The 18,738-nt window shown below is 41.1% G+C and overlaps 2 protein-coding genes across 2 annotated transcripts in view; one reads left to right on the forward strand and one right to left on the reverse strand.

The window, feature by feature from the left end:
- The window catches only part of T265_01247 (hypothetical protein), a gene marked incomplete at both ends in the record, with an annotated part of 50,921 nt that extends 42,684 nt beyond the window's left edge, over window positions 1–8,237 (reverse strand). The window contains one exon of the mRNA XM_009165232.1: window positions 7,804–8,237. Within this exon, the coding sequence (XP_009163496.1) occupies window positions 7,804–8,237 (434 nt within the window). The remainder of the gene's footprint in view (window positions 1–7,803) is intronic.
- T265_01248 (hypothetical protein) overlaps window positions 1–18,738 on the forward strand; it is a gene marked incomplete at both ends in the record, with an annotated part of 83,546 nt that overhangs the window by 29,923 nt on the left and 34,885 nt on the right. The window contains one exon of the mRNA XM_009165233.1: window positions 3,608–3,665. Within this exon, the coding sequence (XP_009163497.1) occupies window positions 3,608–3,665 (58 nt within the window). The remainder of the gene's footprint in view (window positions 1–3,607; window positions 3,666–18,738) is intronic.

The raw sequence follows: 18,738 nt of genomic DNA on the forward strand, positions 1-18,738 counted from the left end.
ATTATATATATATATATATATTTGTATATATATTGTGGTCCGGTTGACAGCCATATGATGTATTTTAGCCCAGAGGGTGATCGTGTATCATTGTTGATTACATTACATTTAACTTTCTGTACTTACTGGCAATCTTTGTACCCCAGGTTTACTCAAATAAAACCGCAAAGTTTTTTCGCAAGATTTTGCAAACTGATGAAGTTACATTTAACTTTCTGTACTTACTGGCAATCTTTGTACCCCAGGTTTACTCAAATAAAACCGCAAAGTTTTTTCGCAAGACCGCATTTTGCAAACAAATAAATTTGATGTTATCTGTCAACATTGGCTGCTACAACTTTGGAACCAAACGTTGAATTCTGGAGTATTGTGCGATAGGACAACTTGAAATTTTGCTTCTACTCTAATCTCCATTATTCCCGTCCTCAATTGGGTAAATAAATTTGAGGCCGGTAATCAAAAATAGTCATTTTTGAATGGGCTTAGATGAGCGTAAAATATACGGGAAACGAAGCGGTCGACATCGAAACAGTAGTTGAAGTAAACGGAACTTGACAGAAGCGTCTGATTGCTACACAGCATGTGGAAAAACAAATCGGTTGACAACCATTTTAAGTCTCGTTTGCAAGAGAAAAAAAGAAAAAGCTCCTCGCTTTTTATATGATTTTTTTAGGGCTTTAACCAGCTACAATAATACCTGATCAACAAAGGAAAGCATGCCAACTCCAGGTCAACAAAAATGACACTAAGGAACGTAGTGAGGTCTATGCTTTCCATGAAAGACACTTATTTCATGGTAGTGCCCAGTGTGATGCGTTGACATAAGTAGTTGATCCCACCCATTCATAGGTACGCCAGACTCCTATATTTGAAGGATAGAATAGTATTTAATACAGCTATGTTAGCAGACCAATCCTTTCTGACCTGAATAACGTGGAAATAGACACTATTAGTACGAATCAGGAAGCAAATCCTTGGTCCACACTTAGATGCGTAAAAGCTTGCTTCCCGCTGACGTACTCCAACAAATCAATGACAGCAGATGCTGCATCACTTCTTACGTATATACTCAGACTGCACACCATCTCGCCGCACCTGTGATTAAGAGATTAACGGCTGGTGCTTATTAGTGCCATTAACGCGCTCATCGTGTAAACTCGACGTCGGATTGGGCTTTGGAATATTTGCTAATCCGCTAAGGTGAGTATGAAATTGAGCTGATTACCAATATATCACAAGGGTATTTTATTCCACTGTGTATGTTCTATATCATGCTCAACGCCCCCACGAAACTCCATTCCCAGGCACTTCCAAAAAATTTTACTTCAGTGAGTGTAAACAAAAAGACATCTTTGGGTTTTCCAAAAAGCGTGGCCTTTGATCTCAAGTGGGTTTACTCTGTCTTCTTGTTTAAAGTATGTGTGATTAGAGCCACGTTTAAAATTACCTAAATAGTAAACTTTTTTACTTTATTTTAGAATAACACCCCTCAGTACATGAAGGGTGGACCCACAAATCACACAGACGCATTAACTATTATTAGATTAGGCAGAGATATGGGGAACAAATATGGGTGTCGAATTCATATATACAGACATTGAAACGTTCGCTTGCACGCAAGTTGGGGAAACACTACTCCGGTTTGCCAGAGTACGAATCCTGTCCAGGAACTCAGGCATCTTCACTGCTTTGATTAAACATGGATACGCTATCATGCTTGTCTAAACCACCTTATCTTTTATGTTCCTTGAATCGTTAAAACTAGGTATCAACTTGATAGAATCCAGTTATTTATTTTAAGACATCAAATCAAACGATTTATCTAACGTACTACTAACAGGGTTACCTTACACCTTCGCCATTACCCTTTACTTTTATGCAAACCAGCGTCCACGGATAGGAAAAAATTTCCTGAGCTTGCGAAATTTTTTCATGACTAAAGTTGGCACAGCTTACTTTTTTCAGAGGAATCGACTTAATTAGGGCTGACATTGTTGAAAAATTTAGGCTCACAGCGCAATGTAAAAGACGAACTCTGGATTTTAAAAATTCTCGCCGTGTGAATAGTTATACTCAATTTGCGAGTAAATGTTCGCTACCCCTTGGAATAGAGCAGTAAAAACTTTTAAATGACTTTGGAACTTTTTTAATTTGTAAGTTCACACTATGATAAAGTGTTCACAGGTAGTTAGACATCAAAGTTTATTACTTGGATGTTTTGACGGATGGATGTTGTTGGTTTGACGTAAAACACCACATGACTTGAAATTACTAACTTCAGAACAGGGTTTTAACCATTTTACAACCTAGCTTTGGTGATGCTACAGGGCGAAAGTTTGAAGATGACCCGGAAAGATACCACTTAAGTCACAGAATGAAGCCTTTATTCTAGCAAACCTCCAACAGTCAACCATTTATAATTCGGAAAGTTATGCATGGTTCTATCCCAATGCTTTCTTTAAATATGATTTATGTAGAAAATAATAACTATGAAAAACCATACCATTCCACATGTAAAATGTTTGCTAAATTTGGCTAAAAATGGATGATAGGATGAAAAAATGGGTGATTCTTGACACCAGTGCCATCCGAAATCTTTTGTTGCTCAAAGTAAATAGCCAATCCGCCGGAAACGACGAAAATATTCACTGTCGAAAAGTGAAGTATTGCACTGACGGTCTCCGTATAGCTGATTTAAAGCGCAATTGGTTTTGCAGGAATTTTGGGTTAAGAAGTATTTCATCATAAATGTTTAAGTCGGCTTGTGCTTAACATTTACGAAGAATAGATGATGATAATCTCCTTAAACAGACCAAGCGAATAACTTGCACAAAGCATTGATGACAAGTAGGATTCCTCAGAGTGAAGTGTGATACTGACAATTTTGGCTCAGACTGGTCATGTGTGTAACTACTTAACTCAAGACTTTGGAATATTTGCTAATCCGCTAAGGATGAGTATGATTGAGGTGATGTAACTACTTAACTCAAGACTTTGGAATATTTGCTAATCCGCTAAGGATGAGTATGAATTGAGCTGATTACCAATATATCACAAGGGTATTTTATTCAACTGTGTATGTTCTATATCATGTTCAACGCTCCCACGAAACTCCAATCCCAGGCACTTCCAAAAAATCTTACTTCAGTGAGTGTAAACAAAAAGACATCTTAGGAGAAAACATGGTAATGAGGCTGCCTACTGACCGTAGTTTATCACTACCCGATAGGTTTAAAGCAAATCAATTACAGGTTATTCTTCATTGTGAACACAGAAGCAACATCTTAAGTTACGGCTGCAGAAGTAAATTTTGGTTAATATCACACGGAAATAACCTTGATACGCCAACCTGTTGCACTTAGGTTCGGGATAGCCTGAGGTAGTGTTCACCGGATTTCCTGAGTTTTTCGCTCCTCCTGCAGTATCAAGTAAGTTTGTTGAATGAATTTCGCTGAACAGGAATCAGGTTGCGTGTAACTCAGTCCTCTTACACAATTTTCAAATAGTAAAGTGACATTTTTCCAATGTGAAAGGTCAGTCAAACAGAAAGATGTAAAACGAAGAATGTTTGCAACATTCGAATTGTAATACTTTTTCCCCCTTTCAGGGTGTGAAACCAAAGAACGCCCCCGTGATTGTTACTATCCCAGATCTTGGCTGCAATCGTAAGCTGCTAATCAAAACTTATACATCGCATTATTTGTGCTATGTTGAACTGTGAATGTTGTTCTTGTTCTGTTTCATGACCTAGGCTGTGTGTTTGTAAGCATTTGATCACCATATTAAGTGAGGTTTACACAGTGGTTTTGTACGCCTGCATATCTGTGCGTGATATTTTCATCTGCCTGCTCGTACGGATTAACTTTAGTCCTCATTATTTGTTCGGGAAGAAGCCCTACTGGTTTCCTAAAAGATAAATAGGCTCAGTAATCACAAGTTTCAAGTAATGTGGAAATGAAAACAAACACGACGTTCGACACAAAAAGGTTAATATCTGGCTGCCACCATGGTATGAAATTGATGACTGTGCTAGGCAACTAAGGGGTTTGGGCAGACTATCGACGGAGCGAATTATGGTATTCGCACTGATAAGACGGGTGGAAATTGATCTTATACACCAAAGGGAACGTGCACCTATATTGATCATTTCAGACACACGTACAGTGTGTTACTGCTGTGCCCTCAAGAGTGCGGATTAGACGTGCACGTCAAAACGTTTTTGCAAGGTGTATGACCGCATTTTCAGACCTTATCTTGTTGTTTGACGGCGTGAACATCCCACGCGAGAGGTATGTGTAAACCATAAAAGTAGTGTGCGTATTTGTTAGGAAAGGTCACCCCATTTAATTCCCCTGTAAAAATCGGTCGTGTGGAACTAGTTTGTACAGGAATAAGCGAATTAAATAGGCAAACAGATTAGTCTAGCTAATTTTAGTGTGTCCGAAGATCACCGAGTGCGAATTCGAAACGACACGAAATATCTGATGAACGAACTCCCCTATCGAATCTTGTTTCGACTAATTGTACGTACATGTTATCATTCCCTGCGTGCGGACGTGCATTCATCCAACTTCTTACACCTACCTGATGAGTTTCCCTGCCGCTTTTCACGCTCCTCTCCCCTTTTCTGGTTTCTTTTTCTCTTTCCTATTTGGAGTTTTTGGCCGTCCGACTGCACCATATTCACAAAAGGCGCAGAAGTATATCTTCATACCAGTATTATTGTCATCATAATTGGGAGTGTAATCGTTTAGTAAATAAACTTCGTGCAAAACGGAGCAAGATGATGGACAAAGTAACTTCACCTTGCATCTCACCTGAAAAACTTGGGTTTGGATAAACAAATGTTGTGCGCTCACAAAGAACGATTAGAGGAAATAGGTTATCTTGACGCCAAATCTGGTAGCCATAACACTCCAGTTGCAAAAATGGAACTAAAGATGACCCAACTATCGGTACATTCGTTGTGGATAATGAATTATGCTTTCAGACAAAACATCTACGGTCTTTTCTGTAGCAGTTGTCCTTTTTTAGCTGTATTGGCTGTCACATTAAAAAGTTTGTATGAGCACAAACGAATTTCACTTCTACTGCTTTCGCTTGAACAAACTTCCTCTTGTTATGGTACAGCTATTCCAATAAATTCATTATGAAATTGCGGGGTAATGGACGTGTTTTTAACATTTGGTAGCTTAGTTCCCTAGGAATCTGACAGGCTGAACGATGGTGCGACCACCATCTAACTAGTTCAACTGACAGAACAGAGCAGTCGCGTGTGGACAAGCGATGTGTAGTTCAGAAGGATGACGACGATTTATGCAACGTCTTGAAATCAAATGACCTGTGTGGCAGGATTCCACAGATTTTCACTTCTGGTATTCCCTAATAAGGACAAAGTCTATGTCCCCACCTTTATTTGTTTGGGATTAACCCGAATGTTTGCGCTAGGGCAGAAAGTGGACTCATACCGCATGTGTGAAGTGGACACAACTCTGAAAACACACAACTATGACCAAGTAAGAAAGTTTGACCTCGTGAAACAATGCTATTCCGGTTTATCATCAGCTTTCTTCCGTTTGGTTTGTTATACCTGAATGCTGTTCTTGTTCCGGTGCCTAGTACCGGAGAACGAACACATAAGGAACCGATATGGAACACAACAGCTTTATTGCAAAAAACAAGCGTGCGAGTGCTTCTGTCGCATGACTGAACACTCGTGGGATTTTGATGAGTTGATGAAATAATTGATTAACCGGGATGCTTGCTGGCTTCTCACTGATATTTTGGTGGGTTTTTAGAATCTCAGTAGGTTTCGGGCGTTCTGGCGTTACGGGAATCCGACCTTCAGACAGTTTACAAACAACAGCGAGCTTTTTGGTAGGAATATAAAAGCCAGATTTTTCATAATTACCCAGAGCTACTTAGGGCCCACAATACAAGAAGCCAAATTTTCCCTATCCACAATAAACGATGGTCTCGACAATAGAAAGGAACCTCCGTTAAAATGAATTGTTATTTTCAAGGATGGAGTGCAAGCTATGTGGTAGAGAATGCTCCTCTGATTAGAATACATGCTCATGAGTTCCGGGGCAATTACGTCCAACAGATAAATTAGCTAAAACCTATCAACGCCAAAAGTTAACCTCTATGGTGACCTCTCTAACAATTCAAACCCCCAAATAATCCAGCTAGTTGAGGTGGCCCAAAATGGCTGGTAATAAGCCGGAAAAAGAATAAATGAAACTGTCAGTAAAACGTTCTTCTGTGAACTAGTTTCTCGAGGAGCCAGTCAGCATGTGATCGCATTATATATTCACACTCTGTATGTTAATCCCACCGACGTCTGAAAGAGTAGATGTCCGTAGTTCGCGCTCTTCAGTCCCTAAGTTTCTTAAGGTGCGCACTAACGATGGGTCTCGATATGATACAACTGTGCAACATTCCTCGGTATTTCAGTACAGACTCGCAGGGAGGAATATCCGTCGTCTGAGTGCTGCAAGTTTTCGGATAATGATTACACTGTGATGAATTTTAAAATAAATGCCCTTTCAATTAGGAGTATTGCTCATTTGAATAATATCTGCCAAAATTTCCGTCAGTCTTATCGGTGACGCTTTATTTAGCACTCAGGCAAAAAGCTAGTCACACGGCGAAAACGTGGTCAATGGAATTCGGCGTAATGCTGGCTTGCTCGGTGAGGGTTTAGTTGCCCATAGGAAACTAAATCTACCACCAGTATTGCGCTACCATATGTACGTGTGTGAGATGTGATACATATCCTTTTCATGTCACAACATATTTTTTCAATGTGCTATTCTACACTTTAAGATGCTTAAGGCTGCAGAAGTAAGTGACTTGCGTTATAAATGTCATCTTAAGCTTACTTCAGCACAGAAATCAGCTATGAACGGTCAGGGTATAGGTAGTAGAGAAACCCAGACCCAGGTCAAACCCCAAAAGGGATGAAATTAGATGTGTTTACAACAAAAACTGCCTTCAGGAGTTTGGTTATTTCAACGCACTTAATATCAATTTACTACTCTTCTATTCAAGTAGTTATGAGTTGTTCTCCTACTCGCTGATTAAGGACCTTAAATTCTAGTCATCGTGCTATCTTCGCAAATGTGGGCGGAAAAAACGCCCGTCCTTTGTGTTAAACATTGTGTATTTGTACCGGTGATAAATTTGCTGTTTTTAGTTGGTTTTGAAACCCAAGTTTGGAATATTTTTGAGTCCTGCTCTACGATTGCTTCAGCCAATATTCTTTATAAATGTAGTTCCCAAATCAATTAGGTTGCAACCTACTGATCAGGCAGTCTTTTGAAAGCTTTTCCTATGGAAAGGCAGCCATCTAGTCAGCATGGTTCAGAATTTCACGTAGGTTACACTATCACTTGTTTTTGAACAGCGAGCGATGAATGCGAAAGAGTAACAGGAGAATATGGGAGAAAAGACAGAAACGTCCCATTCGAAATCATGCCAAGAACAGTTCCAGTCGGATGAGATAAATCACAAAGAATGTAATGATTTTGATATGGAGACACGCGCCTAAAGACCAAAAACCGAAGAAAGGGCAAACAATGGTGAATGCTGTTCAAGGTGCGGTAGGCGCTAGCACGGTCAACACTGGCGCATCAGGCACAGAGTGTCCGTCATAATGAGTCTGGTGTGACATTCAGTGGCGAAAATGTACAGTCAACGCCATGTGACACGCATAATAGTGTCATAGGTACGCAGAGAGCCCACAATGGCAAGCAAACACAAGTCGCTGAGCGCGACCTTAGGAAGTCCCAGTCCAATAACAGCCTTAGCGAATTGAGGAAAGCAGATCCCCGATAAGAGATGATCATCGGTTGGTGAACCAAAAAGTCGACACCATAACCGATGGCATGGAGGACTGAGATTATGGCGATGGAATATTCATCAGCACCATAATTCTTCTCATTCCACACAGTCACTTCACGCCCATCCGAGAATATGCTGACGTCTATTACGGTTGCACGGCGATCTCGAACAGCGATTAGGTCAGGTTTGATGAAGGACGTCGAAGGTGGACCTCTCAACTCCTCAAAGACGGTGTATCCCAGTTGACGGACATTTTGCGAGTTCCCTTGCAACCCGATTATGACGAACAAAGCTGTCGTCATGCGTGATCCAGCAGGATTGCAAAATATGCACCAATCTCTCCGGTTGGCTACAGTTTCCACGACATAAGATCGTCTGGCCACCATGACCATGCCGATCAATCTCGTCCTGAGGAGGTTGCATCGGAGCTGTGAACCGCGGATAAATATCCGTAGAAACACTCGTTCGGGAGAGGCGAAGCGACCAACTCTCGTAAACCGCAACCGTCAACGTTGTTGTGCAGACTATCACCCAAAGCAGCCACCAGCCCTTCCTTGGTGTCAACGCATGCACCATGAACTCGGATCGGAAGGCTGAGATCCCGAACAAGTTTGCCAAACGCGGAATCGTTGACCACTTTGCATAGCACTCGGAACTGGGTAGAAAGGAGCTTTTTCCAACGCGCTCTTCGGTGCATCGAGATTGTTGTACTCGGACTTGGGATACCAAGTGCCGTATGTTGTTTGCCGGCGTAGATGCAGCTGATTAAGGTGTCCTTCGGTAGACGTAGCCAGCCACAAATACATTGCCTGACGTAGTTATCTAATCTTTTGAGCGTGTGCCGGTGAACTTGGGGGAGCACGAGCGAATATGTCAGCATTAGTATCAGGTAGTTCCTCGTGATATCCATTCTTTGATGCGGCTTCAACGGGGCACGCGTCACTTCTTGGAGCAGTGTGAGCAGGTGCTGTCAGTGGTTGAAGAGCCCTTTCCTCTTGGAAGTAAAGAGAATGCCCAAATACGTTACGGTGTCTGTCGGACCCAGGGCAGTGATGAGTTCCTCGGCGAAGCGAAATGGTTCGACTCGGACTGCTGTTGCCCGATGTTTCCTGTTCTCACAAATAAACATCACTCTCGTCTTTCATGCCAGCTCTTCCCAACTCGACCGCAGCCCCTTCAAGCTTCTCTTCAAGGCGTGCCTGACAATTTGCACAAACGACCGAGTCGTCAGCGAAAGCGAAACCATCTACTAAGGGTCATGGAACTGGTATCTCAGTTGCGGCATCGATAATCCAAGAACCTCATCCATTGCCATAATGAATAATAATGGGGAGAGTGGATCTTCTTGCCTCACGCCTCTGTGGCAGTGAACCTCGGGACTGGGGAAAACTGCCACATCATTCTCACAGTACTGTTCGATGTATCGAACTAGAAGTGACGGTGCTCCAAACGCCTCGGCATATCCGACGATTGTGTCAAACGCTATCAGGATATCGACAAACGCCAAGCTGAGGTTAGAGGCGGTCCATGAAGAGTGACCAAGCAGGGCATGCAACAGCGATGTGGCTTCCAAACAGCCGTCTCGATGCAGAAATGCAAACTGACGTGGAGGCAGTTGCAATCTACGACTCCAGCGATCAGCAAACACCTTATGGAAGCAACGAACAAGAATGGATGACACGGAGATCGGTCTGAGTTGATCTGGTGAAATCGGATGTGGGACCTTTGAAACTAGAGTAATACGGCTTAACACAGTTGTGGGGGACAACTCCAGATAATAGCAGTAGGTTGAAATACCCAGCGAGCACGTTAACATTAAACCGGGAGTTTGAGCTTGTCCAGGCCTGGGGACGAATTGCCCATTAAACGGATCGTACGCCCGACTTCCTCTCCTGTAATTAGCTCCATCAAGCTCCAGTCGGACGGTACTACTATGCGACTTGGTCGGCTATGTGCATATTTTGGAGCTGAGAGCACTTGTTTTCAATACTGCTCGGCGTCCAGAGGTAGGCCGCAGTTACCTTTGTCCAAATCCTTCCATGAGCCATCGAGCGTTTCGGTTGTGTAACGCGTATTTCCACTGAAGAATGTGTCCAGCACCAGAAGCTGCGTTGCGTGAGACATGTGTTACGTATGCCGAACCATCGCTTGCCGAAGAGAGTGCTGTTCTCCATGCCCAACTCAGAGTGACGTAAACAGAGAGGTGACCAACCCTTGGGTACTGTCGGTGCTACTCGCCTTCCAGGATGGGACCGCGTGATCCTCACTGTGCCTGGTTGGAGACACTAAAGATATAGGTGCCAACCGATGTCAGTGGCGTTCTTGTTGTTAGTTTGTAGGTGTAGGCACCTCGGAATGATTGTTATAAGCTAGCAGTGAGTCCCTTCCACATCCACCTTTAACCTTTTCTTTACAATAAGGCTTTGGAATAAATCATGGTTGTACGGCAGTGAAGCATCATTGTTGAACACTGATGTCATGCCGTCGATGATGATCATGATGATGATAATGATAATGATGATGATGATGATGATGATGATGATGATGATGATAACTCATTGATCACAGCAGACGTTGCATCTTTGCGTCTTTGGTGGATTAGGGTCTGGATGGCGGCGTAGTTAGCTCGGCGGATCTGCTTTCGGTTGACCGGGATCCAATTGGCCAATTGACGGTGGCGTCATGATACAGTTTTCAAGGTGTCTGGAAATGTCCTGGAGGCGTGGAGGTCCAGAAGCGACAGGACTTGCTCCGGTGTCATGATGCCAGACTGCAACCCTCGAGCAAATGCCAGAAGGTCAACACAAGCAAGCGAACGGTCAGTATAAGATTCGAAGGGTGACACGGCGCAATCCACGGTTAGTTTAAACTAGGCGCTATAGTCATCGGCTTTTGACGAGTAGGCCGTCATTTGACTGGTAGTTTGGTCAGGTCCACCAGATGATTCATCCTCTTGTGCTTGCCAGTTAATCACCCATAACCTGGTTTTGATAATGATAGTCGATCCACCAGGAAAATACTGCTCCAATCTCGTGAACAGCTCGGTCCGCGTGCTACAAGATGGATATAATTTGTTAACCGGGAGTAAGAGCGATTGTGACTCTTGTTTGGACCAGCGGGTACCTGAAAATTTCACTAGGCCAAGCTTATCTGCATTATGTTAGGTGCGGCGTGCGTGTCGACGATGTTGACTTAGGCCAATCTTCGTCGGAAAAAGACAGGAACAATCAGCGCGGACCAATTGGGCAACCATTTTCGTACCAACACTTTCATTGCCGTGAACTCGATTCGCAGCACTTGCCTCACACGTGAACCCAACGACTCTCTCCTGTGTACTGGTGGAAACTGGTCTCAAGGCTCCAGATGATTCGTAAGTTCGTAAGATGATTGGAAAGTAACGAGCACATTGAAACCAAACGGGATGATTAGCCCCGTCTGGAGTTACTGAAATCTTAGCTCACCCAGACTGACTTTCAGGCTACTCAGTCGGCACCATGAGGATGTGATTAAGCTCGCCAACTATCGTATACCATAAAGGACAATACGATGAGCGACTTGTTTTACTGGTTTCCTGAAATGCAGTTACATGTCGTTGCTGGGCAGTACTAATTTTAGATTAGATAGTGAATATGTGACTGCAAGTGAATCTTCGCAGGTTGAGCGAGATATTCCGAAGGTAAAAAATAAAAGTAATTTACCGTTGCAACTTTTGTTCTATGACTGCTTTAATAGACGCCTATTCTGCCTTCAGCCCAGCCGCATCCAAGGTTCATATCAACTTAAGACGGACCAAAAAACAAGCTGCTGGTATGTTCGTCTGATATCTTTGTAGTCATGTTACAAAGCAAACCTGAATTACCATAGCTCACAAGCTATACGTATTAGATATCAAGAATGTGCCTTGAGACTGCGTGAGCGAAAAATACGCCAAATATGATTTACCTCGGGTTGTAGACGGGACCAATTTTATATAAAGTGCGATTTTTCATCAAACAAAATATTTTGTTCCTCTTTCGGTGTACAGTTGTTTTTCTGCTTTAGCGGCCAAGCAAGACTGGGCTGTTAAGCTTGATTTCGTGATGGCATTAGTGACAGAGGAAGTTCACAAAGTTGACGTTAGTATGCTTCATCTAAAACTTAGCAAGCGAAGCCGCAGCTTTAAGCAAAGATAATTTTTGCGTGAGTAGGTAGTCTGCCCGATTCCTACATCTTTGGCTGTGCAATTCAGCGAAAATTATTTGGAGACACATTTTACTCTGGATCACACTGTTGGGTGTATCTTCATAATTTTTCGTACACAAATTCACCATTTATTTCATCCCCATTTTACGATTTACTCAAAACTACAAAGGTAATTGTTCAGCAGTAATTATACCCTGGCTAAGAGAAAACAGTTGACTGAAGATTTCTACATAAATTTTATCCCTTTCCTCATTGTTCTCGTGTCATCACTGATTCATGACTGACACTGTCATTGTCGAAACCAAATCGCGCACGGAGTCCGTCTATGGTTTCATTGAGAAAACTTAAGGCTTATAAATTCAACACGGAGGCAATGTCAGGCCACAATATCAATTGAAAAAACAAGCAAAATAATGGAAGGGTGCCTCCAAGGGGAACCATACGCACCCTAATTTGGCAAATATAAGAGCTAAAAAAACAAAGAGAATGGTGCCGGTAAATCTGTTAAATTTTTGATTCTTTTGGAAGAAAGGATGACGGTGGTTGATATGGGATTTTGATACAAAATATGAAAATCTGACTACCTTTCATAATACATCTACAGTAAATTTTTAGGACATTTGAGATCATTGTAAGGGTATGTGTAGAAATCGGCAAAAATATCACACCTAACAAACAAGGCTATAAATTGTCATGTCTCCATTACTGTTAACATTAATGAAAAACCGTTTTCGGTACAGCATTCCATCTTCTTTGACATTTTGATTAGGTTTGCGATCGGCAATAAAGAGCCACTTTACAATACTTATTACAAACCTGATTTGAGTGGATGCATAACGCTGTGTCAATTGCTTTCTCTAGTACTGTCAGTCTGCAGTAATTATCGATACCCATTCAAAGTCTGTTTATGCAACTTACATTTGGAATAATTTGCACAAGTAATAATAAGTACGTATGTGAATATGTATGTATGTAAGTATTATTTTCTGTTTTTTTTTCAACTAGCCAACAGTGTTTGCTACTTGATGAATTCCGAGTCAGTTTTTTCGATTCAAATTCAGTTTTGGTACCAACACCTCGCTTCTCAACAAATATTTTTCAACCAGGGCTAAATTAAATAAGGTTAGTGATACAAATTAGTAATTAGAGTCATCATTTATCTACACAACGTCTATTTCCCAGATGAGGTGAGCTGGATTTACTTTGTTTCCTTTGGCCCTCTCGACTGATTCATATTGGATTGAAATTCTACTGTAATTTTTATAACACCAGGAGTTAAACGTTTTGGGTGGCAAGCGACGATAACAAGCTTCACGTAAAACTGACTTGTTTATGAAGCCTGTATATTTTTTAGATGAATTTTAAAAGAAGGTTTTACAAATGTGAAGGTTTTGCATTTTGAACTAGGTGTCGTGACGTTTTGAGCTTGACTTACTACAGACACGTATTTACGTTCTTTGAAAGCGGGATTGTACGTAACTAGAAAATCATTCGGACGGTTGTGCAATTTGTTTGGTAATTCGGCCTTATTTTTGCGTACAACAGTGGTGTCTGTCAGTAAACGTGAGCTGGAAGTGTCGCTACTCTTGAAAGAAACAAATTTACACAAGAAATGATGTTTGGAACAACATACTCAGCAACTGTGATTTCTAGTGGATATGTCTAGGCTTTGTTACGGCTGTACAAACACCGCAGCTCCTCCCCATTAGCCCAAAAACCACTCGCCAATCTCTAGCTATCCTTGACCCATATAAAGCACATCAAATTCATGTTACTTTGAGCGTGTGATTTCAGAACAATTTTCAAAACTTTCTACGGAATTATCGAAAACATCCTTTTAGAAACCATACAATTTTTGATGGATGCTGAGTTACCGCTGATTTTGTTGATGGCACTGTGGATTGTGAGAAACATTCTTGTGTGAACACGTTAGTGACGATGCCCCTAACTTACTGCTCTCTCATCAGACCGACTATCTTGCGCACTGTCTGTTGTGTATCACAGTTTGCCTCGCAAGTTTATGTCTTGGAGCCTCTAGAATATCTGAGACATCTAAATGAACATTCGCTGAAGCATATGATGTTTTTCTTGAGCAAGCTCAGATTTTACGATTAGTCCAAGTCTCGTTTATTCCTAGGTTTTCAGTTTTCTTAAGCCCTGCATGACGAGTACTTGGAAGATATTTTTATTGCCTCAGAAAGTCAAGTTTATTGCTTCAGTGACATGCAGCGATCAAATTGGCGTACCTCGTAAAGTGTGTCCATGAATGAAACACGGTCGTTTGCACATGTATTGGAGCACCAGGGTGTTTTAAACTTCATACATTTTACGTTTACATTGACAATAAATGTGTCACCACTCAAGTGAGGCACAACTAAGGATTGAATTTACAGCACGGGATGAAAAATAAGTAGGCGTCTGTTCATTACTGACGAGTCACCTTCCTGCTTTATCAGACTAAGTCCATGTCGTATCCCAACGTTAGCATGCTGTGCACCTTTGTTGTAATATGCTATCTAGGCAGCTTACGCGCGATCAAAGCTCTCACACTTTAGGCATGAGCGATCATCCCGGCATATTATTGCATCTTGCTGCTCGCACTGAAACCAACATAGGGTGATTTTTTAATTTGCCTTTTACTCCAAATTATTAGGACGAAAAAAAGACTAATAATACGGTCGGTTGACCATGCAATTGTACACATTTTAGCCAAATGTGATGACCATATGTCACGTTTTTTTTAAAACAATCAAGTGAATATGTTGCGCAAAACAGTGGCACGTTTCTGGTCACGTGATGAGGGCTGGTTCCAGTGACGTTGTGCGACGAAATGGGCAAAACTAGCAACTGTAAAAAACGAGCCATGACCCAGATTAGAGAAAACGTTTAAGTCTGTACTTGAATCTCGTGTGTGTGTGCAACCATCATGGGCACATTTGGGGTAGGGTGGTGGCTCCGGTGTTGCGGGAATTAGGATCATTCTAAAACCGTCATTGCAAAACAGTAAAAAACACACGACGTGTGTCTGTTGTAAGTTGTTCCCATTTTTGGCACAGATGGGGAATACTCAATCGTGACTACTGTCATGAGTAACAGAAATAAATACATCGAGCCGGTGTTTGAAGATTCCACGACTTTCGGATCCATTGTCCTTCTAGAGGAGAAGCACTGCTGGCTGTCTTTTGTATATTTCGTCACCCACAAACGAACTATTGTCGTGGCCGGAAAATCTTTCCGCATTTCGATAATCTTTTATGAAAGAAAATATAACCTGGAAAAAAGTTCTCCTTAGTTGCGTATATTCGATTCATTTGCAAAACCATTTTACTTCGTGTTGCCTTTTTAAGATGACTGCAGACCGCTGTTTGCTAAAACGGATCAGTTAGTAAATAGGGCAATGATAGTTTAACATTATTTAGCGTTTATCCGAACAACAAAAATAAACACAATTTTGAGTTACTATTTTATGCGTAATAGATATCGCGCATTCAACTTCTTTTTGGAATGCTAAATGAAAAGCGCCTACTAATGGCAAGTCGATTTATCCTGCCTGCAACTGGACTGATAACCCACTGGACTACGACTATGGGTGACAAATCCGTCCCATCATATTTGTAATGATGGGGATAGAGCAGCTTTAGATATTTTAGGCCTTGATTACTATGCTAATGCCCAATTCTGGTTCAAAAGCCGGAAAAATACTGGATCTGCTGAACTCAGGCGCTAAATCGTCACATACCACAGTTACTTTCGACCATTAACTTCTGTTGTAGATGACCCGTAATATCCCGAAATCTGAATCAGCACACGGAGACGAACAAAGAGTTGGTGAAGTAGGAAGTAGCCTCAGGTATTTCCATTGTACTGTCATCCCATTTTCTCCAAGCACCAGTCCCAAACATCACCTTTAAAGCGTCATAGATAAGTTAAAATCCATCTTGCTATTCTTCAAACCAAGCACTTTCTTGGACATACCCTTCATTACATTACAGGGAATTTTTCGTTGTTCATTTACGATCTCAGTTTCTAAACTATTTTTTCCATCAGTTAAATACTAGGTGACTGGATATACAATGTAAATACCCAGGTTTAAAAACGTCAGTGTGTAGACATTGTGTATCTCAGTGGATTACACTACTGCTAAAAACAATCTGTTATTTTCCAGTTTGACAATAATCTGTGTCGTGTAATAAGCACGACCCATTAGAATCACGTTTTTCTGAGGCAACCGAAAGTTAAGGGCTATCTGCAACGAACGAGTAACGATCATTTGCAAAATATCAGTCAAGCAAATAATATAAGGAAAAATAACGCTGCTCGCGAACGCCTTGAAAGTGGAGGGCTCATCCATAGATCTGTTGGGCGTTTCTCCAGCATGCTACGACTAATTTCAAGTGGATGTAATCGCAGGGGTAGTCGTATTCATGTAATCAAAATCAAACATTTTATTAGAAAAGGTACAAGCTTTCTCCAGGTGAGTGAATGCATCTCATATTGGGCAGCTGAAGCGCACAATAAGTGTTTTTTTGAAGGAAACATTAGTACTATGGATCCAGTGTAACTCTAAATTATAAAAAAGCGTTTCATTTTTGGAAAAATACAAATTGGAAGGACCAGTACCAGACTAACATGAATGGATTACAATCAACATGAGCGCGAGAGTATCATAAAGCATTCCACATTGTTGAGGTAATATTGTTAAAGCAGCATCTTTGAGCCAAAACCAACACATAGATAAACGTTCAAGCGTAAGTTCTGCACATTTCATGCACTGTAGCTTATCGCCATTTTATGCGCATCCTGCAAAGTGAAGAAGCGCATTGCTTCTTTTTTAGTTCTCAATCATCGGTGGTTATTCTGATCTTCCCCATCAAAGGATAATTTTGGGGGTTTTACTGTAAAGTTTGATCAGCCACTCCTCAGTCAACATTGTGCGAGTGTGTTCTAACCACTGCAAACAATTGCGTACAAGAAAAATATCATAAGTGAGATAATCAGTTAAACTTCCCCTGAAAACTGAATTGGTATGTGAATGAGTACATTTTTTCGACGAAAATACGTTTGTTTTTCGTGGAAAAGTGGATGCATTGATAGAAGTCGATCAGCAAAGTTGTAGGGTGGAGTAGATTGATTTTGCCGTTCTGCATACAGCAAGGGTGAATCAGAACGTGGAAGCTAATACAGAGTCCGTAAAACGGGTTCAAACTGCACTAAATATTGATATTGCCACAAATGATATTGTCACCAGAATGACTGCATATTTTAACCCTATGGCAAGTGGCAAAGAAGCACATGTATGCGTCTACACTACACCGTTGTAGCTAAAATAATGTGCTACGAAATACAGATTTTACTGCTCGGTGGTGCGTTAGCTGTCTAATACAACAGGCGATCATGCCTCTTTTCTGAAACCTTTTAAGTCGCGCCTACCTAATGTCTATCCGATGATCTAATCACTGTGAATTTATACGACCTTAACTAAGCCTGTTGACCTTAGGTGAACATGTATTCATCACCACTTTACAGACAAATCTCCTTCAACAATTCTCCAGCACTGGTCACCAGTGTTAGAAGACAATACGTTCATTTTCAACATACATAAACATTACTGGAGGATAAACATACGGGCGAGTTTGGCATTTAGCTTGCAAAAGTTTCGTGATCAATCAAGGGGAATTCATCACCCAGGCTATGGATTTTTTAGTCCACGGAAATATGTGTCTATGTCCTTCCATCCATAGGAAGTTTTTGGGATACAATCCGAAACAGGGTTTGAACGAACACGAAAATTTTTTTGGAATGTCTGTTTTTAAACTCTTTGCATGCAGGTGCAGTCTTCTGTTATCTACTGTCAACCTTTTATTATCAAACACTAGAATTTGTAAGAATGCACTAAAATTATTTGTCCACTTAAGATTTTTTACAATTATGTATGAGTTTATAATGTTGGTATACTCGAATGTTCGGTGCACCTAATACATATCCACGCCATATATGTTGATGTGTAGACGACTTATGAACACAGACAAGTAAAGTGTTCCGTGTTTTAGGGGAGATGGAGTATCTTAAGGGAATTCTGACCAAGGCTTAGTTACACTGAATTTCACAAGCGATCAATTTCGGCATTCATTTTTGTTTAGGAGGTTACACACCCTTTCAGATTTTATATTCTTAGGTAACTCGAAGAAGTCAGTCAAATCGTTTTACCCCAAAACAATGGTTTAATGACTACATTCCATAAGCGTTCTGCTTTACGATAGCGCCACCACATGTAACAACAATGCTCCTTACTTTTGTGAAAAATCAACGGGCACTTTAAGGAAAGAAAATGAGTGATAATGACCATCGAGCCTGGTTCATGATTTCCAATCTTCGTTACCTTCAAAAGGGGTTGACGTAATAATCCTCAAGTATATATGTCAGTCGTGATTTCTAATCCTGGTCTGCGTAAATATTTGCACTCCTTTTGTTCACTGGTTTATACACGTGACATGAGTAAGACCACTGTTCTGAATCAACGTTGACATTTTATTCGATCACGTTGGGCAGATTTCCTTGTTTCAAATATGCTCAATTATTTAGACTCCGAACAATGCTACTGTTTCCACTAGAGTAAAGGTAGTTCTTGGAATATTTTTACCGTTCTTTTTCTCGCTCTTCTAAAAATTTATTCTGCGAGGCTGGCTCACAGTAGCAGCATTAGCCCCTGTA

The sequence above is a fragment of the Opisthorchis viverrini genome (genome assembly GCF_000715545.1).
Source record: "Opisthorchis viverrini unplaced genomic scaffold opera_v5_13, whole genome shotgun sequence".
In the NCBI taxonomy this organism is placed as follows: Eukaryota; Metazoa; Platyhelminthes; class Trematoda; order Opisthorchiida; family Opisthorchiidae; genus Opisthorchis; species Opisthorchis viverrini.